Consider the following 25,993-nt stretch of genomic DNA (forward strand, 5'->3'; position numbering starts at 1 on the left):
AAGACGGGGAGGCTGGGGATTGGAAAAGGGGGATGCTGACCTCAAATCTACAAATCATTTGTTAAAGCTATTCATGTGGAATTTCGTAGGAACTCTTCCTTAATCATTCTGCATGGAAGGTATAGAAAATCAAAGTGACTATTCATTTGGCAGGAATAATATTTAATGGAAGTCTATAAGCACCTTTATTTGGGAGGACTTGGGACAGGACTGGCTTCCGCTGTGTCTTTCAGGATGTTCCTCTCCCCTGCACTCTGTACAGGCTTTCCTTGGTTTGCGCCTCAACCTTATTTCACCCTGCAACCCAATCTCTCTCGGGCCCTGCCTCCCTGCTGACTTCCCTTCGCATCACACATTGCTTTTGTGCTCTTAGAAAACCCACACACACTTGTAAGTAAATCTCTGTGCAACATGAAAGCAAATATCAAACCTTGTCTGCACTGCTCTCTGAAGTCAACAACTTTTTAATTCAGTCTGCTGAGCCGCTGTCTCTCCGATGACTCTTAAGGTTTAAATTATGCTTTGATGTCAACAGGGGTTTGTTGTGGAACCCCATGAACCTCTGACGATCAATGTGAACCTTTTTGTTTCGCAATGAGAGAGGAATGGAACTGGTGACATCTTTCCGCTGTTAATAATTAGGGCAAATTAGTGTTCAACAGCATCTCCAAATTATGACTGACTTCACAATCTTCATCAATCGGTACAATCTCTGGTTGTAGGAAAGTATTTTGTTTTCCAAGGCACATCATTAAAAGCAATTCCATAACAACTATCCAGCGCTCAAATATCAACTAGCACCACCACCAGTCTCTGAAACCATTCGAAGTGTGTTATGTCCATTTTTTAAATGATGTCATCGAAAAAATTATAATCTCATATCTGGCCCTCAACCCATCACACTCTATTTGTCCTCAAGTCTAACGTTTCTACTGAGAGGTTCTGTGCAAGAGAATTTCTCATTTTCAATTAATAGGTTTTACTCAGTTGTTCATTTGACCAACAAACTGAAAAAAGGACATTTTTTTTGCTACCAACAGTCATGTACAAATCCTTGACATGAATGTAAACTTGTTGAAGAAAACAAAAAAAAAAAAAAACAAAAACAGCTTTTCCAAACTTTATCTCTGGTTGTTTTTTGTTTTTTTTTATGCCCTCCTGCAATGTGTGGAGAGAGTGCAGATAGAAGGTAAAATTTATCAAAATCAAAGTCAAAAAAAAAAAAAAAAGTTGGTCACCAAAATGCACCACAGAGTCAAAAGCAAAAACCACCTGCTTGTCTTAAAAAAAAACAACAAAAACAAAAACAACAACAAAAAAAAAGCCACCCCACACCCTCTCTCAGAAAAGCACAAGATGGTAATATTGCTGTGTCTCGAGGTCCCCTGATCAATGGGGGAAGATTTTTTTTTTAACACTTTATCTGGGAAGGGTCACTGGGAGGAAGCAGGAGAACACCTTAAGCTGCCATCAATTGGATTATTCTTTTAGCGCTCCGCTCCCAGTGACTCCCAACTTATGTCTCAAAAACAAAACACATTGTCAACATACAATAACAGAGAAATAGTCATGACAAAAGATAAGATAAACAAGCTTCAAGCCCATAATAAAAGTTTTGAACCCCACTGGTGACCGTTTGGGGTGACTGGAAGCTGCCATGGGAGTTTATACCAGTGTGGTTTTTGTAACAAGAGGCTGCGATGGCAGACGGGGCAGGAGGATGAAGAGGGCAGAGGGAGTGCCGGGGCAGGACAACATGACGAGGCTTCTCGGGCAGAGAAACCCAAGGGGGGCTTTTTTACGAGTTCTTCACACGCCCCTCGCTCAAGGAAGAGTTAAACGTCACCATTTTGGCATGAGTACGGGGTTGAAATCAAAGCGTTCAGCTCCTCCGAGAGAAACGGAGGGAGAGTAAAGGGTGTCCGGGGGAGTGTGTTGGCAGGGCGACGACCTGAGTAGGGGTGGAGAGCGGGAGGGAAGGGGGGAGTCGGGCGGTCAAGGAGCATGACAACAGTCACCAAGGCTCACCAAGGCACAGAATGATAGCAGGAGAGTCACCCAGGGAGAGGGGCCAGTGTATTAGCTCCCCTGCCCCCACTCTCCCTTCAACAAGCCTGGCCTCCTGTCTGTCTCTCATAATTATAGATATACTCTTCTTTTTTGTCTTTTCATTACAAGAGAACATTTAGGAAAATATAATACAAAATTTAATAGAAGAAATATAGACTACACTGGCTAATATCACTTTTAGTGACAAATAGCTTTTTTTGTATGCAGGTTTTTTTTTCTTTTAAGTGTTTTGTAAATTTTTTTTTATTAATTTTTTTTTTTTGGTCAGACCTGCCTTTGTAGACTGGCCCTTTTTGAAGTGTTGGGATGCCAAGCTCTCAAGACTGCCAGAGACTGAGGCCTAATGATTATTATATGGTCAGAGAGCAAGAGAAATGCCTCTTCCGTCATAGTGACTATTGTGCATTGCATTACAGACAGATTAGTTTATAGGTGACCCATAGGAATCTATTACGTTGGTCTTTAGCAATGCCCAGAAGCTCCAGAAATAAGTAATAGATAGCAGAGAGAAAATAAGGTAATTAGCCTTGAGTTATAGAAATGAAAGTACTACTGAATATGATTAGTTCTGATAGCTAAAATGAACGCCTCTACAGAGAGCAAATCATTAGAGCTGGCTTTTTTTTTTTTTGTCTTTCATTTAGTTTTTTTTTCCACTTCTACAGCTTTGACTTGTTAATGTGAACGGCAAAAAAAAAAAAAAAAAAAAAAAAAAAAATCAAAGGCAGACACACATGAATACTGTGTGAAAAAGTGACAGAGCTTGTGAGAAATGCAAATCTAAGGTAGATGGCATGGCGAGCAAAGAGAAAGATCCATTAGTGAAACAGAAAAAGGATCGCCCTTTTCTTCAGGTCCTCTCTCTATTTCAGCGCCCACCTGCCTTCTACAACATGGCAAAAAAAAAAAAAAAAAAAAAAAAATCTCACATAACACCTCATGGTCCTCAACCCACCTGCCAGAATCAGTTCAACTCTTTGAGAAAGCAGTAGCCTCCCATGTTTATTGCTACATCAATTCGCTACTGAAAAGTAAAACAAGGTTTCAATGCTGGGGATCCATTTGAATCTGCAAAGGGTTTTCTGGAGGAGGGAGTTTTAGTTGTGAGGCAACTCCTTTTCAGTTGTGATAGTAGTCCATCCACACCATAGGGAGGTATAGTGTAGTGGTCAGTAGTGTGGAGTAGTGGTTAGGCAACCCAACCAGAGGGAGACATGAGGCTTTGGACAGTAACTGTACATCTATATACATTCTTTTTCTCTTTTCCAGCTCTGTAACTTTTTCGGTTGATTTGTTTTGTTTTTGGCCACAGGTGTGGTACATTTGGTAATAGAGGGCCACGTATGCACAGACACAGCCGCTGTAAAAGTCCTTTTCGTTGCACCCTTGCATAGTTAATGCTGCACTTTGACAGCATCCTCAAAAATTTGGTTTGGAAAAAATTAATTTTGCCTCTTTTGCAGTCGCAAGACATTACAGAATCTGCCAGATAACTGGATGGTTGAGGTCCACTAAATTATTGAATTGTACTAATTTGATTCTAGTTTAATAACTAATTATCTGCAGGGCTAATTCAAGATCAATGCAGATAAATGCAACAAAGAGGACATCTACAATAACTGGGCCTGTAGAGGTTGTTTGTTTAGACAGAGAATATGTGATACATTTAACTCTCAAATGTTGCATAAATCCTATAACCAACAGAAGCGCTTTACCCTTTCCATGAGAAGCTGCTAGTCCAAGGCATTGTCTGTGTGTCCCATTCAAATACTGTATACTGCCACAAGGAGCTTATAACCTCTCCTAAGATCTCTCCCTTATTCTTTCTCTCTGGCATACACACACACATAGATCCACATTAACAAGTCAAAGCTGTCCAACACACCACAGAAGTCCCCGATAAAGCCACAAACTCTATTCTGCTTTCTCTCTTTGAGCCTGCGGCAACACTAGGTAGGGGTTGTGTGGACAGTGGGAGGGCAGGGCGTGTCAGGAGGGGTAGGTTTAGGCAGGATACAGTGGGGTGAGGTAGGGTCAGTGGTCTAGAAGGGAGGGGTCAGGAAGGCTTGAGTGGAATTCAGCTCCATCTGCTTCCTGAAAAGCTGAGGCCACGGGGGTGAGGGGGTCGGGGGTGAGGGGGCTAAGGGTGTACCACCTTTTTGGGCTGAGCTGATACAGGTAGTGGGCGGCGTTGGTGATTGCGAATGGCTGGGGTGGGGAAGCGGGGAGGGGTAGCAGTGGGGTGAGGGTGGGGATGTGGGGCCATGGGGAAGGCAGAGCCGGATCGGGGCGAGAGGTGGCTGTAGCACCTAGCAGTGGTGCGGCTGCAGTCTGTGGGAATGTGTGGCCGTGTAGCTGGCGTCACTGGAGCTGCTCTGGAGGCTGTAGTGGTCCTCCTCCTCGCCATCGCTGATGCTGTCCACGCTGTCCGCCTCACCGGGAGTGAACTCCATGCCCTCGATGTCCACCTCTGCAAACAAACCCAAAGCATAGACAAGATTAATCTCAAAGCCATTCAGACAGAAATAGACCGAGGACAGGAAACAATGTTTTAAAAAGTTTATTTGTGTCCAACTCTGGGCTTGTACGTTTGGGGAGCACGCTGTGCCAGTGGATTAAACCGGGATTTAGGCAGCCATTAACTCGGAGCAAACAGGCAGATCTTTGTGCTGCCCCTGCTAATCCCCCTCCATTGATAAACAACTGCATGTGTGTTTACCACATCCAGGATTAGTAAACAAACATAGCTGTCCTAACTAAGGATTTCGGGGGGCCCGTGACACACCTCAAGCCTTATTAGACTGGCTGGAGTTTCAGGATAATTTCATTCAAATAAAAGCAGCGGTGGCAGCCAGAGGACAACAAACTACTGACATTTTTCTGTTCTTTTATGGCACCCCTGCTTTACTGGGCAATAGTGGAGAGTGATGATGATGAGCCACATTCAAACCTATAGGGGTGCAAGTTAAAGCCTTCATTTATTGAGCCACCTGGACACTGCAAGCCAGTAAGATTAATAATAGCATTAGGCAATATTTGATATTATTGAGACTGTGATGTGAGATTATTGTCTTTTCCTGATTTTGAGTTCTGCACAGTGAAGGGAATAAAGGTGGAGTCAGCGGTTCCGGAGAAAGATTGTTGATATTTGAAAATCAACAACCACATTTACTGTCCCTCTCGCTTGCACTTGCTTGTCCTGTGAATGACCATGAGCGCCCCCTGTTGCTGACTGGCTGGAATAGCACTGTGTTGCCTAGTCTGGGCCATTTTGTTTATTTCCCATTTACAGGGCCAGGGCTGTGTACCAATGCCGCATGGACAGCTGGCGTATCGTGAAGAGATATTGGCTGAATTAGTTCATTTCCAGAACCACTGATGGTGTGTTTAAATTTCTGAACTTATTAGGTCTAGCTGTTATTTGCCTCTACCTGCTCGATCATCATATCCATATTACTGATGACTGTTCATGTTGTGTGTAAACATCTCATGATTACACCAACAGTCATCCCTACAATAATGTTGCACTATCAAGATTAAGATATTCAGTCAACAAGATTATGATATTAGATTCTGTCCATATCACACAGACCTGACTAGGAGCATCATAATGAGCTACAATTATGCAATATTTTTCATCAGAGCTGTTGTGGCACCTTTGCAGGATGGCTGCACAAAGTAAATGCTGTGACCACACTGACATAAAATCACTTGAAATCAGTAGCTGAGGTCAGGGCTGAATCGGTGGAATCGCTCAATGCTTTGACCTCTTGACCTCTGAGGCCGGGACAACACCAGAAAACAAGGCGAAACATCATGTGGTTTCCCCCTGTTTTGATTTACATGTCGACGAAAGCACTAAAAGCGCCACACAGATTTGTAGACTGAAGGCACGGGAAGCAAGACACAATTAGGAGGCCAGCCCAGTGAAGCATTTCAGCCGACGAATGCCTGACCAAAGTGCATGTACAAGAGCTCAGTCTTCTCATGCCATGCCTTGGCTAATATTCATCTATTTTACATTTAATGTGGAAGTGCACCTCTTCTATCGAGAGGGTGAGTGTGTCGGCTCACTAGCCATGGTTCAGTGAAAAAGCAGCTCAAGTTCAAGCACAGACAGTGACCCGGACTCTCTCTGAGGCTATGATTAATATATTACATTGATCTACATTTTGTGTAAGTCCGTGGCTTCATAAAACCAAGGTCAGTGCCCTGGCTGCCTTACCTTTTGATCAGTGCCCAGAACAGTACACACACGGTACAGTGAAGTCATGCACTGCAGTGACGTCTATTTGAACTGAGGCAGTTCAAATAGGTTCAGTGTTTTGAGTGACGTGAAATAGTTTGCATTGAAATACAGAGTGAAAGCTTTTTCAGAGCATGAAACGCGCATACAAATGCATTCCAGAAAGTCCTGCATGAATGGTCCTGTGACCACCGATGAGGAAGTTCAGGTAACTGCACACAAATCATATAATCCTGCAATTAAAATGTCTAGAATTAACTGAAATGATAGATGAATAAGTTGGAGCATGAGTCCAGAGTGCTGTGGGTGGACTTGGTGCTGTTGCCGGCGTACCTTGCTCGGAGTCGGTGGAGATGGTGGAACCCATGCTGTCAGTGCGGATGCGCTCCACAGCTCCCGACACGGAAAGCTGCTCCAGGCGGCGTTTGAGGTAGCGGTGCTCTCTCTGCAGCTGCTCCTTCACGTTTAAAGCCTTCTTATCTTGCTCTTCCAGCTTCTGCAGAGACACACACACACACAAATGACTACAATCAATGATAATGTTTGCTGGACCCAAAGATCTATCTCTTTGTTTTTTCTCTTCTCTCTCACATAGGCCTATATGTAAAAAAAAAAAAAAAAAAAAAAAAAAAAAAATCTGATTAAACTTGTGAGAAATATAATACAGTTTTGAATTACAAAATCTATTTTATTTTCCTAAGCTTTAAATATAGCATGTGTTCTTGGATCCTATTACTATTACTGTTATTATTATGAATGTTAGTATTATTAGAAGAGCTATTATTATTATCATTGGATACATTGTTACATTTGCTTGAATTTGGATTCTTGCCAAATCACACAGACGCTGTTACTGGGTCACATGTCAAAATGAAAACTCATGAAAAGCAGCATAATTTTTCAGCATCAGCTACCGACAAACCTCAGCTTAAGTTGCAAAAGAGAGTATTTTACAACAAAGATTTTCAACATGGAATGGGGAAGTAGCCCAGAAATGGTGTGAGGGAGATTTTGGTTAGTTTAGAGTTGAGTAATGAAAATAAACCCCTGTAATATAAGACGCACATATGTAGTAGTGATACAGTTCCCTTCAAAGTATGAGATTTTTGAAAAACAGACACCACACGAGAATGGGTTTGGCATCTTTTTGCATGTGCTGGTTTTCAGTAGTGAACAAAATGCAAAGTCTAAAGCCCTGGTGAGGTGATAAAAGAAGAACCACCGCAATAACAAGAGTTTGCGTACACTGTCTGAGCAGAGAGGATATGTATGATAAACAGGAAATGAAGGGTTAAAACTCGCTACGTCTGGATTTTCCACCGACCACACTGTCTCAGCTGCCTCTTTGCAGCAACAGAAGAACAGGGTGTCCTAAACTGGACCACATTTACATTTCAGCTCGTGCAAGACAAAATGGATGTCCTTTATGTGTGAAAGCATCAGAAAAGTAAATTATATGGTGCTGGGATCCTTTTCCTACGTCTGTGAGCAGTTTCTCTCAAGTTTTGAACTTCTGTAATAGCTTCCTTCTCAACAGCCTTGCTGCATACTTTTTGTTTTTTTGACAGTGTTACGTGTCACTTGGCCTGCATGAACTGCAACAGTTAATGAACTGTGGAGGAGGAGGTGGCCTAAAGCAAACCCCAAATCCAATTATCTTTTACCACATACCCCCCGTTCCATATTTCACTTTGTTGACTTATCATTTGTTAGAGCATGAGGTTTTTTTCTTTCAATCCTGGGAATAGTTGCTCTTGCACGCTAGCCTCAAACAGCTTTGATAGAAAGATTAGAGAACATAATGCCACTGAAAGTAGAGCGAGGGAGGAAAACAGCGAGCAAAGAGCAACAAGAGAAACAGAGCATGTGCGCAACAGTGGAGGGAAGAGCAGCTCCATGAGACTGAGCAACATACTTCCTGAGGACAGGAAGCTGTCTGCTGCTGGCACTGAGAGGAGTCTGGGTATCTACAACAATCTTTGTCTGTAGCATTTCACCACAGGGGTGTCATATTTCTGCAAAATTCCAAGCTAATGCAAACAATGGCAGATTTTAACATAAATCAGATAAACATGACATGGTTCGTTGGCATTTTTAATACAGCTGGAGGTCATGTGTTTTGCAGTACCTTGATGTGCATCTTGGCCCTTTTCAGCAAGCTCAGTGTGGTGTGTCTAGTGCTGTCTGGACCCAAAGGCACCAGCTTCTTCAGCTGCTCCAAGTAGAGCCTCAGTTTGGCACGTCTGCAAGCAAACAAGCATGAGGGGAGTCAGCAAACTTCATGGAAAAGCACCTACAGAAACAGACTGGCAAGACCTTATCCACATGTTCCTGAGCTGAGAAAGGGCAGACATGCGTAGTGTGCCCTTGACACTGTACTCTTGCGTTAGGAAAACAATTGAGGAGGTGCGGCACCATCACACAAGCCACCTCTGAACAAGAGAGTAGTGACAGCACAAGATCGGATTGATGCTGTGCAGGTTTGGTTTCAGAATCTAGCTTTCAGCTTGACCATAAGACGCCTGCTGGTTTAACACGCCCGAGGCTTGCACGGGCTCCGGCAAACCACTTTCAAACCCCTCAGAGGAATCACATCCTTGTCCGTCTGCAATGCAAAACCCCTCATGCATGAAAAAAAGCAGAATACAGCATGTTATGTAAGCGCCCCAACATTTACATCTTGCTTCATCAACATGGGCTCTCCTATTCTCATCGAACACCCATGTGTGCCACACATTCACTTGCACTCAAAGGGTCGCGTACACACGGAGCAGAAGTGGTTATAGCGGCGCATTTTCTGTCATGTTATATAATTGTACAGAAAGAGATTCGTTTCATGGCTGCAACACAACAGCTGAGGCAGCCGATGAAAGCCTATGAGCGAACGCTTGTGGTTAACGAGCTCTGAAATTAATTTGACAAGGGGACTGAAAAGGCTAGTCACACATCAGATATGCTGTCCGCCCAATGACAAGGAGACGAGCTGCGCCGGCAGAATGAACATCGGCCTTTAACAGCTACTCATGGATGAAGATAAAGCTCTGGTGAGGAGGTATGTCGCTGCTGTATACACAAACACACACCGATTGCAACCACTCGCTTTAGGATACATATCGGTGTACAGGCCTTGAGATATGACGATATTTGTCGAGGCTTGTTTTTTCGTTTGTTTGTGCGTCGTGTCTGTGGTATCAGGTTGCATTTGTGACGTGTGGCCTTTTTTCCAGTACATTCGCAAACATGCATGCACTGCACGCACCCGCCCATCCATAAATCTATATGCTACATGCCACAGTATTGTGACACACTGACCTCGATATTAGTGGGGCACCGCCCTCCATCTCTGCTGTCTGGTTGACTTGATGCATTCCAACTAGAGATAGCGATAGTGCAATACCCTAAAAACGAGGAGGAACCCACAGTTGGTGCATGCCAAAGTCGTGGACGCTTATCATCTGCTCTTGTCATTCTGCTGACTGAACTCAAGACAGAAACCATGACCCCCGACAAACCCCGGCATCCATGCCAAAGCCCAAAAGGCCAACATCTCCAAGCGGACACAGAATGATTTTGATATTGTATATTAATTCAATAGACCTCTTATAATACAAAAAATTATATCAGTACACTGCCTCCCTTCCTTTCCTTGGTCCATTCTGATTTGTTCATAAAGGCCTTTCAATCCTCCATTAGCCAGGCCAGTGCATGAACCATTTCTTTGTTCCAAGCTAGCCTTCCCCCTTTCCTCCCGTTCCCTTGGCTAACTCCAGCTGAACGGTAAACAAACTTCAACAATACAAGGCCTCCACTGAACATCTCTGCAATCACAATAACTAATCACAGAGATGAAGCTCTGCAGGGCCGGCTGCAGCGCTGAGGATATATGCGATTACAGAAGCTATACGCTGATACACACACACACACACACAAGTTTTTCCGCTGTTTCTTTTTTATGGAAGGGCGTTGCCTGTGTTTTTCAGAGAAAATAAGACCCTCGCCCCAGCCCTGTCTGTTTCATTTAGAGGTCAGCCAAGCCCAGATATAGCCTGAGGGCAACCAGAGACAAGGGGCCATCTTCTCTCAGGGACTAAACATAATTACCCACTGCTCCAAGTCATAATTGTTACAAGTAAACATTTAGGGGATTTAATTGTAGCTATGAAAAAATGCACAGGATTTTGTGTAAAAAAAAAAAAAAAAAAAAAAAAAAGGTGGAGGAAAAACAAACCAAATCCTGTCTACCTCTACAGGTGCGGACAGGCATTCCCAAAGAGGGGCGTGTGAAAGTGCTCTACTTCTTTTATTCCCACTTCTCCCAGGGGGCAATTCCTCCTCCCTCCGTCGCTGAACCCCCCCCCCACCCCTCTGCTCCACCCTGCCAACACCAACACACCCTCACCCCACTGGAGAACAAGTGTCTTCTGAGGACAGGGGGGTGGGGGCCCACCTCCAACCTGCCCTAGTCCCAGCCACATGAAGCAGTTGGACGCAGGCCAGGGGAAGCGGGCAGGAAGGAGCTGGGGGTCTGCATGTGTGTGTGTTTGTGCGTGTGTGTGTGTGTGTGTGTTTGTGTGTGTGTGCTTGGGGGGTGGGGGGGGGTCGGGTGTGTTTTTGAAAGGGAGTGGGGTTCGATCTAGTGGATGACTTTCTCCTCAGTTGAAAAAAGGGCTCTTTGAGTGCAGTGTGCTCAGCTGCACTAGGCAGCGCTCCATACACATCATCCAAGAGTAACTTGAGCCAATGGGCAACCATCTTGCACCCCGCTCTCTCCCTCTCTTGTGATGAAAAACAAAAACAAGGCGTTCCCCAAATATCCTGCCTGACCACCCACCTCCCCCTACAACTCTGGATTCTTTACTCATTTATTCACCAAGAGACCCCACCTGTATGTTTAACACACATTCAGCCAGCACGCAGAGCACAGAAATGTGTACATTCAGCACGTATTTTTTGGGCATTCCTATTCAAACGATTCCAATTTAGCAATGCCACCCCTTCACTGATACAACCCTATCTCTCAATCACAACTGCAGCTTTTAGCTTCAAACGAGAGTAATTCGCCCTGACAGTGTTGGCAATAGTTCACCTCAGTCCATTTCTTACTTGAGTTTCAACAGGTCTGGGCAGAGCATCACACTTCACCATGGTACTTAATGCCACAGAATTAAGATAGGTTTTCACCTATTCCTCCTTCAACTGTAATTGTGACTGTCTAACAAGCACTTCATCCGCCTGATGCATATCAATAAGAGTGGACCTGTTGTTCTCCTGGCTCACTCTAGAAACCTGGCAGTGTGTCCCTGACAGCTCCCTCCTAGCAGCACGTGCTCTCCCGCCGCGAGACACACTCGCTATTTTTCTTCTAGAGCGCAGTGCACTCAGAGCAGGGCAGACCCTCCCTTGCTCACGTTTGTTATTCCTAAGCCAAGCCCTGGTCACGCAATGTTTATCAGATTGCCTGAGACAGCCATGCAAAGCGCGACACCAAACGAACGTGAAAGTCGTGTACTGAAGAAGAGGGGAGACAGTTCAACACTGTTCCTCATCCACATGTTTCTGAATCACTTCAAATTTTCCAATTTGTCTGGGTTGAAAATAGGGCAGTCTTTAATATACTTGTTATGAATTATGTGACAGTTTAAAACTATTGGTGTGGTGCCACAAAGGCGTTAAAATATAATAAACTAAAGCATATCTCTATTATTGTAGATGAACTGTAGTTATCAAACCAATGTAAGACACATAATGTAAAGATCAAGAGTGTAAAATGCATACAACACTGTAAAATAATATTCTCAAATTGTAATTTTCCTGAGGGGACATGTTTCAAAAGTAGCAAAAAAAAAACACGACACTTCACTGTTGCTTTTTCTCCTTTTCACTTTAGTAGTCATGTCTCAGCAGCACTAAATATATCACGCTCATTTTTAAAAACCACATTCTGCAGCTGTAGAGTTGCAGGTTTCTGTGACTCAGTGCAAAAACAGTAATGTAAAAATTAACTAGGCTATAACCTCTCTATATCTAAGGATTAAATAATGGAAAAAGGCAGCAAAAAAATGCTCTTTTATTTGCAGTGGAGTCATGTTCACAATGACATGACCACCTGACCATTCTCACGTGCAAAGCACCACGAGATAGTTTCTGTCTAATCTCTGCCCCTCCCTTCCCCATTTCCCTCTCTGTCGGGGGCCCGGTGCCAAATCGAAGCAATGACTGAGGAAAGGCAACTTTTCCACAGAAAGCTGCATCCCACTGAAACTAGAACAAGCTATTCAAACTGCTGACTTGTGCTCCAAGGTTACTGGCTATAGACTAGACATTCTCCACAGATCTGCTTACACTTTGGGCCTTGGAAGGAGAACGGCCATGAAATATGTTGTTGTGCTGCAAAATAAATGAGGGATTTTCCAAAATGCAAAGGCATGCTGCAGGGCTAATGCATAATGGAGTTTATTTATGTATTCTGCACCAGAGGAGGAAAGGAAAGAAAGACCACGGCCAGTATTGCAGAGTCCTCCACTGACTGGTTCACACACTCTCCTGGTGACAGGCCCACTGGGACCGGGGCTGCATGAGCACACAAAGAGTGACAGGGCCTGAGAAGGGGAACCAGTGCAAACACCAGGCCTTCACCCTTCATTCACTGCACTGTTTAATGAGCTCGCTGCAGCGCCGTGAGTGCATTCCTTGGCCCATATGCACAGGACTGAGTGGCTTGTCTGGTGCAGAGCCAAGCCCGTTAAACCCAGGTCAGAGGTCATCAGAAACACCACGGCCATGTTTCTTCTCACTCCCAGAGCTAACTTGGTTAGGCGCATTTGGATAAAGGGGAAAACACATGCCATGCCCGTGGTCTTGTTTTGATTTCAGCAAACAAGGCACGGACAGAGAATAGAGTGATGAATCGTCTCGTCTGTGCAAACAGCTTCAGGCAGGCATTACGACATTTGAATATAATGAAAATAAACATAAAACTAAAATGATGAGACCAGCACACCATCCGCAGAAATATCTGAGAGTCTTAATTCCAAAATGCTACATTATACAAGGTAAAAAAAAAAAAAAAAAAATCTCCCCACAGTATGACACGATCCCACTTTTTTCAATGCAGTTTCATTTGTTTGAGGATTTTTTTCACAAAGTATAAATATGCTGAAACAAGGCACAAGAAGGCAGATCAGCCCACTAGGCTCAAGAAAATGACACTTGATTCAAGAAAAGTCTAGAAACAAGTTGATCAGCGTTGGAAGATTTTTTTTAACTTGTTTGAAGAAAAACAATACTATAAGACTGAATATGTGACTAAATGATTTAAGATGGAGACTTTTGTGCACATAATCAATTTATCGGTACATCAGTCTTATTATGGTGCGAATTAGGGCATCGATACAAAACTTGCACGAAACTCAGCAGAAAGTATTTCCATCTGGCCCGGCTCATCTGTTTACAGCCCCGCTCTGTTATGAAGTGAAAGTGGGGGCTTCGTTGCGTGAGTGTCACCGTCGCCATGGTGAGCTGGTGGAATTTGGGGTTGCCAGTGGAATGGCTCCACATCTGGCTGGCAGGTTCCTGCAGAATATGAGGCAGATGGGGGGGAAGCTTGAAGTGGGGCAAGAGGAATGGGGGAAGGGGTGGGACCCTGCCCAGGGGCCAGCAGACAAACACAACACACACACACAAGGCCTTTCAGCGGTCCTTCATCAGTCTCCCTGTCACCCACTAGCCCTGCCCTGCACATGTTTACATTTAAGAGGAAAGAGATCTGATGTGCCGTCTTGAAAAACAGCAGGGCCGAAAGAGGAGACTGGCAGGGCGGCATGACACGCAGCCCACGCCACTCCGGAGCTGAGAGACACCGAGACGTGCGACACTATCATCACACTGATATGAAATGTCATCCGTCTGGGACAAACTGTATTTGCTTTCTGTCATCGAGGATACCACACCCACTGGCTGCATTTGTGTGCAGTGACAACTGTGAAGCGAGACAGACGGATACGAGTCCCCCATAAACACATTCTCCTGAAAGCAGGAACAAGGAGCTCGCTCTCACATGACTGTGCCGTCACACGCAAGCTGCAAACAGAAACTTGGATCGGTATACCACAACAACACCATAAACTGGAGGCAGGGGGCGGGCAAAAGCACCTCACCACGAGTAAAATTAGACTACTAAAGCAAAACAAAAAGCTGTGCATACTTGAGTGGTGACTATACAACAGGAAACTCCCAAATTAAGTGCTGTGTTGTTCACTCGTTGGTAGTACGTCCTCAAAGACCACTGGAATTTCCACTGGGTGTGCTAGGGAATGCCTTATAATTAGTTTCATTTACTTTTTTTTTTTTCCTAAACTGAAACAATCCCTCGGAGAAAAAAAATACACATAAATCATTACAAAATCTTCTTTTTTTCTCGACACAGGCAGCCCAAATCTGTGTTAACTGAAAACCAGACACTATTAGTGTCAACAAATAAAAAAAAAAGGAATAAAGAAAGGTTTCCCTGCTGTAACTCTGCATCCCTGCACTGATTTAACACAGCGTCAGACGACAAAAAAAACGACCATTAACTGCCTCACACTTAATGTATGCCTTTGATAAATGCGGAGGAAACTGAAAACTACATCTGGAAATGTTGGATCGACTAGCAGAGACAAGTTCAGCAAGTTCAATAAACACATTCCCCTGACATGGGAACATTGTAATATAGGGCAGCTCTGGTTTCATACTGAATCCTTGTCAATGATTTACACACAGCAGCAACCTACAGTGGCATGATGGAAGCTTCCAGTTCCCATGCTGTCATTAAAGGTATTTATTTCTTTATTCCTGAGAGGAGGTTTCATAACATTCAATATCTAAACTAAACCGGCAAAGCACAAAGGCAGACACAACTGACAGAGCAAACGCTGCAGTGTGATATACAGTATCAGTGCACAGTAAGTAGCCATGGTACTCCAAATATTCACTTGCTTGCCAAAAATGCAAGCAGCAGTGAATGATGGTGTGGCTCGTAATACAAGGCCGGCTCGTTTTGTGACCCTCATCCACCCACATACTCTCCTCCTGAACCGCCACTCTTACTTAATTCAACATTCCAGCGAGTGTGTGTTTGTGAAATGTGTGTGTGTGTGTGCTCTGCTGACCTGAATTTCAGGCTGCTTGCTCGACACACAGACCAGCCACGTCCCACACAGCCTCCCGTCCCTCCCTGCAGCAATTCTGAAGAATTTCTTCACCTCCTTCCCAGCGACACGACACCGGGATCGCGACTATGAGCGGCACAAACTGCCTCACGCCTTTCTCTCCTCACTGTGCTCCTTTTCTGCATTCTCTATTTCGTTTTTCTTTTCTTCTTTGCACTGTTATTCTGCAACTCGTAACTTCTTGACACAGAAAAGTGGTGCACGCTGCACACTGCAGGACTGGCACCTGAGACAGTAGAGACGTTTTCACAGAGATTTCAGTCTGCACTGCACATACCAACATAATCAAGCATTTGCACATACGTGAGCAAACACTACAACTAGGTGCTGGCAAAGACCTCACAATACAATATGTATCACGATACATGGGTCACAATACAGTTTGTATGATGATATACTGCGATATTCTAAATAATAGGCAATTCGATAGAATTTAAAATACAACATGCTGCATAACACCTGGGCAGGCTAATAAAGAAAAACTTGTTTTGTTAAAACAAATTAGCACAGTGCATGTAACACAGTGTACTAAAATGTAGATGTCATATATAACATCATATAAAAATCAATTTCAGAAATGATGCACATCAATAAAAATCTTTAGACAATTGATACATAATCAAGAACATTTTTTTCAGCCATACACAAAAACAGTCCAGTGCACAGCCCTGACACTGAGCGGTGACACACGATCCAGAGAACATGAGGGCAGCCAGTCTGCCGACCCTGGCCGGGCTTGACCCCTCATAGCCAAGGAGCTCTTGACGTCCACTGACCTCGGAGCAGAGAAATTCCACATTTCCTGCTGACCCTTTCTGCAGCCCAGCTGCAGCCTAGCTCTTGCTCTTAGTCTACGTACAGCTCCAGCAGTTTGATTCTAGATATTCTGGAAAGTATATCCGTTCACTTTGTTAATACTGTGTGCACAACACCTCGATCCAAACTGAAAGCTTGTCTTCGCCTCTTCCATTGTGTGCATTCATACATTTACAACAAATTACAACATGACATACACGTGCCAAAATGACTCATTTATATAAGGCTAAGTGCAGCACAGTATATCAGTAGTTTGGAATATACGACACCCATATGAAACAATCCTTGCAATGACTCATATAGTCACCACAAACACATGGAGAATATATCTAAGTGGCACGTGTTGTGTGCATCGTAAGTAGTGCACTTGAAGGAATATAAAAAAACCTCACTACGCCTGGCCTATATAGCTGGAAATAAGAGGTGTAAATGTCATAAAACGTTTCGATATTTCCATTCCAGATAAACTGCTGTGAAGTAACTTTTTAAAAAATAGGATAAGTGTATGCAATGCATACATATAATGATCGTGCAGTTTACAACCCAACAGCCCATCACGTGATCTTTAAAATAAGTGTTTTTTTATTTGGGGCCAAGCCAGGATTTCTATACAATCTACAGTCACAAAAGAGATCCCACACCTCAACAGAAAAGAAAGGGGCAAAAACGAGTTTTGGCAGAACAACTAGCCCTTCTCTCCTCCTCCTCATTTCCTCAGGTTTCTGCTGACTCAGACACTTTTAGTGGGCAAGAAGGAGAGCCAAACTCAGGAAAAAAAAAGATAACAGAAAAAAAAACAACAAATGTGGTCCCTGGAGAAAGAGGGAGACAAAGACTCGAGGCAAGGAGGTGAAGTAACAGGGCTGCGGACAGCTCTCCCTCCCCCATCACACTGCCATAACTCATCGAGCTCAGCGAGGTGCTGCCGCTGCCCGGCCCGGCCTCCACTCTCAGAGAGGAGAGCTTCACTCGAGGGGAAAGGGCTTCTCAAAGCCAAATAAGTCATTTATCACAGTAGGGAGTGCAGAACACTGGGATAATAAATTTAATTAGAGAGAAGATTAGACCGTGACAAAGTAAGTGCCTGCTTCCATGTGCATGTGAATTTAAATGGGTGTTGTACAGTTGCTGTATATTATCTGCACTGGGATCTGGCTGAGATAGAAACCATACTTTACCTTAAACCTCTAACTCTTTCCTCTTAAGTTGAAATGTGCACTTACTTTTACTGTTTTATTGTTTTATTTCATTGTTGTTGTTGTTTTTTTTTACATTAAATTTATTTCAAATCAAAATTGTTATAATTGTGTTTTGTTTTGTTTTGTTTTTACCTCCCTTCTTAACATCTCCAGTTAACACTTCTAGCTTATAAGAAAATGACCAGGAAGTTCTTTGAAGCCAACTCTGGCTTGTTTTCAAACCAAAATCCAAAATTCTCCGGAGCATCATTCTCCGTGATGTCAGAAGCGAAACCAAGAACACCTGGCTGGCACGGGCGGTGTCTGTGTCTGGAGAGATAAAAATAGAGCTGTAAATCCTTTTTTGAATTGAAGACAGCAAACATACCAGATACTCAGCCCTATGCGAGTGAGCTCGGATTTCCAGTAACAGGTGTGATATGTGGGAAATTAAAGCTTCTTTAGTTTCATACTCTAACAGCCTTGCCAGAAAAGGAAACTGGTGGCATGGTCAAGACGTCATAAGCTTGATCAAGAGCAGTTGAACTCAGAAATAAGGAAGGAAGCGATGCCAGCGGAGACTAACCATGCAGCAGCATGTGGTTTCACAGAAATGTCATGCTGATTCTCTGCAGCAGTGGCCTGTGACACTCTGGAGAGTGTAATGATGAGAAAAAAAAAAAAAAAAAAAAAAAAAACCCACCAAAAACAGCAGAGTCACTCTAGAGACAGTCTACATAAAGCTGTCATGGCTGTGCTCAGACCCCAGTAGATAACCAGGCTGTGTCAGTCAGCCATCCAGATGTCTCACTCAGATAACAGGACACCAACATGGCCATGCTATATAACAATCAGTCACACAACCTCATGAGAAACAGCATGCATGACCAGCAACAAAGTTGCCGGGTGTCTGTGAGGAACACGGAAAACACGGGCAGTGCGATCACAAGTATTTACACCACAACTGGGCCGCAATTCAGTATTACTGTTTATCTCCTTTCTGTGGAAACGTATTGTGATGATATGGTAATTTTGGGGAATCATGACTCACAATTCTGCTGTCTCAATTTAGGACGACATTATTTTTATTGAAAAACAGTAAATGTATTATTATTACTATTATCATTATATCTGAAAATTTCAAATATAATAATTTGCAAGAAACATTGCGATTAATGGGTTTAACATGAATTACATTTTGCATACCTGAGTCGTTATTTGACATACACCAAAAAAGAACGCTTATGATTATTGTGCTCCTGATTTCAGTCATATCGCCCAGCATTAATTTGCACTTGAGACTGCTTGCTTCATCCTGCCAGACACTTGCACTGCCTTGAAAGTGGCCAGATGACTTGCAAGGTAAATAAATGAAACCATTTCACACACGCTGTTTCTGCTACTCACAATATGTTCAAAACGCTACAACACCCACGTCAAAACGAGGGAAGGAATTCAACAGTCACCTTGGCCATCTCGTGAACTTACAAGGATGGCTATGGGCCGTCTGTGCTGCACCAGCATGAACACCAACCAAAACAACACATGACCAAACAAAGAGGGTGACTCAGGGCTAAAAAAAGCAGCGCCTCCCTAGAGTGGCATCGAAGGGCGTGAGGGAGGTCGAGCTTTTGGAACTGATACTGGGATTGCTGCAGATTAAACAGGGCTGAGGCTCAGGGTGGTTGCTGCGCTCTGAACTGGTCATACTTTCATTAAACTGGTTGAACCGGGACAGCTGAGATCAGGACTCTTGGTTTCCCAACATCACATGCAAGCAGGGATCAGCAGCAGACTGAGATCATCAGCCCACGGGGAATTGAAAATGTTGGATTAATCAAGCATCTGCGACGTTCCCTAGCTGAACACAGATTCAAAAATAAACTACTGGCTGTCTTCTTATTAGCAGTATATCAATAGCAGAAATATAACATATAAGCCTATACACACATAAATACTGCATAGCTGTAAACTACCCACACTGCACAGGGACATGGTATTTGCATTAATACCTCGAAATCTAACCATCGCAACGTTTAACACCTGCAGGTTACGATAATGACCGTGTAATTTGAAGACACAGGTCCGGGCAGGGATTGAATCAACATGCATTATGCTGAAACGGGTTGCAAAGATATCCCATCACTGCAGGGCTTGTCATTAGAGGGCCTATTTTCTCCTTAGATGGGAAACAAATCAGTCATGGAAAAAACAAGAAACAATGAGACAGGTTCAAAGCATTTCTTAAAATAATTCTACATTTCCCCCCTGAGGCACACTGTGCCATGTTAAATGCATATTATGTTGAAGAATATTCAAACTTCCCCGTATGTGACCCTCTAGTGAAAAGGCAACGCTCTCTCTTTAACATAAATGCATTTCTTTATGCCCTTAGAGCTGTGGCCAACAATCAGCAGATAAGAAGAAGTAGCATTGTTTAACATCACAATACTGTAAGTTGCTTTATGTCAAAAAACACACCTTTTTCTTATGAAATGTGTGGTCACGCTGATTGCACGGGAAGTGAGTAAGGTGATTATGGAACACTTTACCGGCACTAGCTTTTTTCAGTGTAACCGGACGACACTTTATTGGTAACCACACCCAATGGACATGAGGTAACTCTTGTGTCTCAACAGCTACGGTATAATCAGCCCTTTAGGTCTCTGTCACGTCAGAGAGGGATATGTCTTTACTTGTTTCTCACTGCAGCACCGCAGTCGTCACTTACTCATTCCAAGGCATGTGACTGGCAAACCTCAAGCTCTCGACATGAGTGACATTGTGTCATGCACATACAGTACGCACACCCATTCCAGTAACGTGCTGATAGCCACATCAGCTATTTCCTAAATCCTCACTAGTAGACATTTTTAAAGAACAGCTGGAGTGAGGGGGGTGACCATGAAGCAAGGGAAGCACCAAAAATACTTCATGAGCTATTTTTTTCGGTCTCCACCAAACATCAAACGTTCTTCTCTTAAGAAACAAGGCTTGGTTGTGCAAAGGCAGCAAGTGGGGCTGTGAAAGCGGGGCTCTGCTTCCTGACTGCAGACCCCAGTGGATCTGTGATGTCACTCGCCTGTTGGTGGAGTCAAAACAGAGCAAAAACAGATGTCTGCGCCTTTAATGAGCAAGGGTATCACATCACCACTCGCTGAGCACTGTTGCCCGGAGGGAGAAAAAAAAAAAAAAAAAAAAAAAGCTGTTTGTGAGCTCTAGCGAGTATGAGCAAGGTGCATGCTGGGAGAGCAGCATGGAAGCAATGGGTGTGGGTAGAGTGGGCTTCTCAGTGAGGAGAAGTGACAGGCGAGGCTGGATTCACCCACCCCTCCATCTCCACCACCGGTCTGTGCAGGATTATCACATTACTGACAGGATTGCTGGCCATACAAGGTAATAAGTTTCATCCATGAAATGGAGACAGATCTAATCAACATGAGGGTGCTCTAGAAAATCAACCCATTATCTGTTTTCATACACGAAGAATTCATTGAGCAGATCTCTGGCTCTAAACTGGGACTGATCAAACACTTTGGCTATGAACGGTGTGGACTGTGATAGAGTGCTTCTGACTTGGAGGAATAAATCTGGCATTTACCTTCACCCAACACTCCGTCACTTAGGATTTTAGAGCCTCAGTGTGGGGCAAGACATGCACAGCAACAACAACAACACATGCAAACACAAGAGAGGGGAAGAAATCAAATGAGCCGGGTCAAAGAACCACGGCTGTCACCTTACCTGTGTTTCTCCAGCTCATTGTGCGATGATCTGAAAGGGAAAATAAACCCAAAGATGAGAATGAGCGCCAGGGTAGAAAGTGCTAAAATACTACAACAACAAACAACTACATAGCTTTTCTACAGCATGAAATGAGGAACCAGAGAGAGGAATACAAAGTGAAAGTTAGTATGAGATGCACAGGGGGGGAAAAAATCCCCAAGGTGAACGGCTTGGTTAGTGAATGTTTTGGTTTAAATGTAGGACAGATGAAAGCGAAAAGTATGGAAGGATGTGCCAAGGAATAGTAGATCTGCATACTATTGGGAAAAAAGCGCGTTGGGAGATCAAAGGAGAGCTCGATTCTTTTCACTTATTTCCTTTCCATCTGCTTTAGGTGGCTCTACGGCTGTGAATACTGAACTGGCTGAGCGGTAAAGTCTGGCCTACGACCCCGCGGTGGTCCCTACCTTGGTTCTTACTGCGTATTAATATGATGATTGCTGATACATAACGTCACAGTGGAAACAATTACACAAAAACACACTTGATATGTTTCAAATGCGTCAAAATATCAAATACTGCAGTGTTTATTTCCACGATGCAGCCTGATAACAAACACTGAGCAGAGGCAGAGAGCCTGTGTGGGTGGAGCACCTCTGCCCATGAGGTTTACATGACAAGTGTGCAAAAATGGTGTGACTATTTTTTTTTTTTTTTTGCCAGCATACACACACACTTCTTAGGAAAAGTACTGACAACAACAACTTCATTGCAAGGACTCAAATAGGTAGGTCGTTTCACTGCAGTAAATAGAAAAAAAAAATGAAAGGACCATTTGCTTCAATTCAAGCCTAACTCTGCTGCTTTATGGGTTTTTACTCAAAACCGTGAATTAGTGCACAGCAAAATCCTTTCCCATGGATGTGCCTGTGTGACATCTGCCAGAGTGCTGTCAACAGAGGGCAAAAATGGCTCACAGAGAGAGAGCAGGATCTGTGACACTATGCCACCACCACACACACACACACAAACAACAAGCGCAAACTGCTGTTGTTGCTGCACGCTGAGTGAGCAGCAGCACTGACATGAGTGAAAACACACTCAGACGTCTGGAGGCCTAGACACTAGAATTCCTCAGCACGTGGGCTTTTCGAAGGAAAGGCCTATTATAATCCACCACTGGGAGCAGCGAGGGCACTGCAGTCCATCTGAACAACCCCTCTGTTCATGTCACACGCTGCGACCGTCATGGATACCAAGGCAATAAAAACCAAAACAGAAACAATAAAGGGCCGGACTGACAACAACCCTTTTCAGATTTTCCTCTCTTTGAGAGCTCTTGTGCTTGCAAAGCAGTGGTTCCCACAGCTGTGCCGAGGAGGCTGAGGCATCCGCAGAGGACCACAACTCCCTGCACGAGAGGCTGATGGTTAACAGCGGCACACATGAAGACTGCTACCCCCAGTCGACATCATCCGTGCATCTAAATAATGTAGCGTCTGCACAAAATCATTCCAGGAGGACCTTAAAACGGATACAACCTGACAAGTCCCTTTACAAAGCCCAACAAAGTGGACAGGAAGCGCTTTATCTGTATCATGTAGGAAGCTGTGCCATTCAAACTGGGCGCAAATTGGGGAAACGTCATAGGCAAAGCACAGGGCTTGACCAGGAAATGATACAACAGAACACAGACCAAAGGGCTGCATACGGAGCTGTAATAAAAGCAAGTTAACACTCGCCTTTACATGTTATGTAAAAGGTCGGTGTTTCATGTAAATGATTCAATGGCCTAATGTGATGAACAGGCGTATTGATAATCACAGGCCATAAAACTGTGCGAACTCAGGACACCAGCAGGCTGGAAATTAGCCTCACATGAACTTTTCTGTAGGCCGTGCTGGGTGAAAACAGGCAGAGCTCCTCGTCACGACATCTACATTTTCCCATGCACGACACCCCTCGTCACATTCTATGCAAAGCACACTGGATTTCAGGCTTACAAAAGAAGAGGTGTGTTTCTTGAGATGTGGCTTACTTGTTTTTTCTAATTTCACATTCACTACGCCAATGAGGTGAGCATGTCATCGACTGCTATTAATAAAATTCCTGGCAGTGCTTGTTAACAGTGCAAAGTCTTTCAGTGAGGCTCTGCTTTAACAACAGCCAACCAATAAACAAGGAAACTCCACCAGTTTCTTCTTTCTGTGTGCCGAGGGGGAAAAAATGCTACCAGCAGTTCTGTTTCACGTGCCCTACATATTGCACCATAATCAAAACTGAATTCGCAGATTTGATCATGATATCAAAAGCTCAGTCATTTTGGGGTTGTTGTTTTTTTTTTTTTTTTTTTTTTTTTTTTGATTCAACAAAGAAAAGCATTGTGGCTTTAGTAACAGCTTAATTCCGTTTTACTGAAAACAGTCATACTATTCAAGTTCAAGAATATCTGTTTATCTCACTGTACTCTTGCAGTATCCTAATGCTTTCCTGTCAAAGTGCTGCAACTTATCTGACAGTCGTAGGAGCACAGAGACGGGACCCATAATTTACTGCACTGCAACTGGATATCAGCAAAATAAACAAATAAATAAATAACCGGAGGGGGGCCCCCCAGTTAGGTAAATTGAATCCCTCACACTCTCAATCAATGCGTAAAGTCCAAGAGTTTGATCTGCAGGGTAGTGTGTAGGCCTCTGTTTTAGCCACCACACCCACCTGCCAACCCCCACCTCCAAACACACACACACACACACACACACACATACGTAAACAGTTCTGTCACTCTGTCAACTACAGTTTCAGAGGAATGTGAGTCCGTCTGCATTCTCTCTTGTGAAAACACCGTGATCACACAGTAATTCTATACATTGTGGAGGAATAGTTGATCGGCACGCAGATGTCACAGCAAAACTGTACGAGCCTCTAGAGGAAGTATCATAGTGTTAAATTGTGATTATTATAGTGTTACCAAACATGACCTACATCACGGGGAGGTGAGAGGCTACTGTTACACCTTCCTTCCCCTGGAGCATTTCTGTTACATGATTTGCATGCAGCCTCCTTGTCTGCAAGTGACAAACACAAACACTGTGAGGGGCAGCGGCTCGCGAGGTGCAAACCTTCAGGCGTCAGTAACTGAGCAATATCTCAACTGCACTGCTGTGTCATTCATTTTAAGATTTCACCAACAGAGAATGAAACCCAATAGCAATATTTAGGTGAGGTTTCGCTCTCTCTGCCGTGTCCTCACCTACACCATAAACAGACAACAACAGAAAGTATCAGATGCAAAGGGAAGGGGAGGGGATCACTGGTTTAAACTGTATCTGGGGGTCCTTAACATGAAACGGGGTCATGGAAGAAACTGACACACACACACACACACACACACGCACGCACGCACACACAGACACTCATGGCAGAAACACACACAGGCATCCGCGCAAACGCACACAAAATAATGCATTTGAAAGTTTTTTTCGGAGGTGGGGGCAGAGAGTGTGTGAGAGTGGTGCTATGTGAGGTGAGCTGCATGCAGGCTGCGGGGGTTAGACGTCTGCAAAGAGAAAGTGGGAGCAGCAGAGTTGACAGTGTACGCGTGGCAGTGTTTATAAGAGACCAAAACAGAGCCAAGCCCAGCAGAAAGATGGCAGGGTGCATGAATGGGTGGTGAAAGAAAGAAAAAAAAACATCTCTATTCAACTGCATCTACGCCGGCAATAATCATAACCATTAAAGAATAAAAAAAAAATAAAAATAAAAATAAAGAAAGAATGATATTTACCTATTGTTCTGAGTTTTTCTGGAAATTGGCGAGGCTTTCGTTTTCTTTCTGGAAAAGTCGCTATTGTACGGTAAAACAGACGCATAACCGTGTTCTGCCTCTATTGACAAAGCAAAACAAAATCAGTGTTAATTTCTTGTAGTGTCTGCAAGGAGATACACCATAACTGTGAATCGGTCATTTGGGAGAGGGTATAATAAAACACGGTAGCTGTCAAATGGCAGAGCCAAGCATGTCAATGGGATACATGAGAAAACAACGGGACCGGTCGCTCATCAGTGTGATCGCACACAAATAACGCTGGAGTAAACATCTAGGCTGTGGTTTAAGACTGGGAGATGAGCATTTCTGTCATTATGATGCTGGGCAATATTTTCAGTGTCACTCCAGTAAACACCAGATGGCTTTACTCATTTCCACTGAGCAAGGAGAAAAACACTTCTTTCTATTTAGGCCCCACAATACATGGGTTTTCTTAAAAACTGTAATAATAAAGGTCATATACAAGATACTTCAAATAACAGCGGACAACTTAAGTTTTTTTTTTTTTTTTTCTGTGACACATAGGCTGCTGGTCCAGTTTGCATCCAGTGCCTGTCCCATTGTCTATAAAGTGACATCATATCTGCACTATGGCAGAGCTCGGTGAAACTTTACACTGGATAGAGTGCTAATCGTATTATTTTTCGGGTAATAAAATATATCATCCGGCTATGCGTCCTGTACACTAAAGCGATTTGGAATGAAATACCTCTGTCTCTTCTTTCCAAGTACTCTGCAGCCTCCAGCAGAATTAAAAGAGAATTAAGTTCCATCTTGTTGTCTTGTTATAAAAATAGAAAAAAATCTATTTACACAAATGTACACGTAATAAAATAATGCAGCAATGGAATGAAAACTGAAACTGGTTTAGCACGATATGTGCGTCTATATTCAGTTCTGACTCTTAGTGACTCCAAAC

General features: G+C 43.6%; 1 protein-coding gene across 1 annotated transcript; it reads right to left on the reverse strand.

The window, feature by feature from the left end:
* Positions 1-1,151: 1,151 nt before the first annotated feature.
* Positions 1,152-25,993, reverse strand: mxd4 (MAX dimerization protein 4). Its single transcript, XM_030060704.1, has 6 exons — positions 25,784-25,993; positions 25,033-25,132; positions 21,264-21,293; positions 8,445-8,559; positions 6,650-6,812; positions 1,152-4,540 (listed from the first exon to the last, which is right to left on the reverse strand). Exons 1-6 carry the CDS (start codon positions 25,845-25,847, stop codon positions 4,380-4,382), a joined length of 633 nt encoding a protein of 210 aa, XP_029916564.1. The 5' UTR covers positions 25,848-25,993; the 3' UTR covers positions 1,152-4,379.

Source organism: Myripristis murdjan, chromosome 1 (assembly GCF_902150065.1).
Source record: "Myripristis murdjan chromosome 1, fMyrMur1.1, whole genome shotgun sequence".
Lineage (NCBI taxonomy): Eukaryota > Metazoa > Chordata > Actinopteri > Holocentriformes > Holocentridae > Myripristis > Myripristis murdjan.

Coding starts and splice junctions, on each gene's coding strand:
- mxd4 (XM_030060704.1), bottom strand. CDS start 25,847: ATGGAACTTAATTCTCTTTTAATTCTGCTGGAGGCTGCAGAGTACTTG. Junction 25,133..25,783: donor CTTGGAAAGAAGAGACAGAG/GTATTTCATTCC, acceptor CTTTGTCAATAG/AGGCAGAACACGGTTATGCG. Junction 8,560..21,263: donor AATGAGCTGGAGAAACACAG/GTAAGGTGACAG, acceptor GTTTGCTTGCAG/ACGTGCCAAACTGAGGCTCT.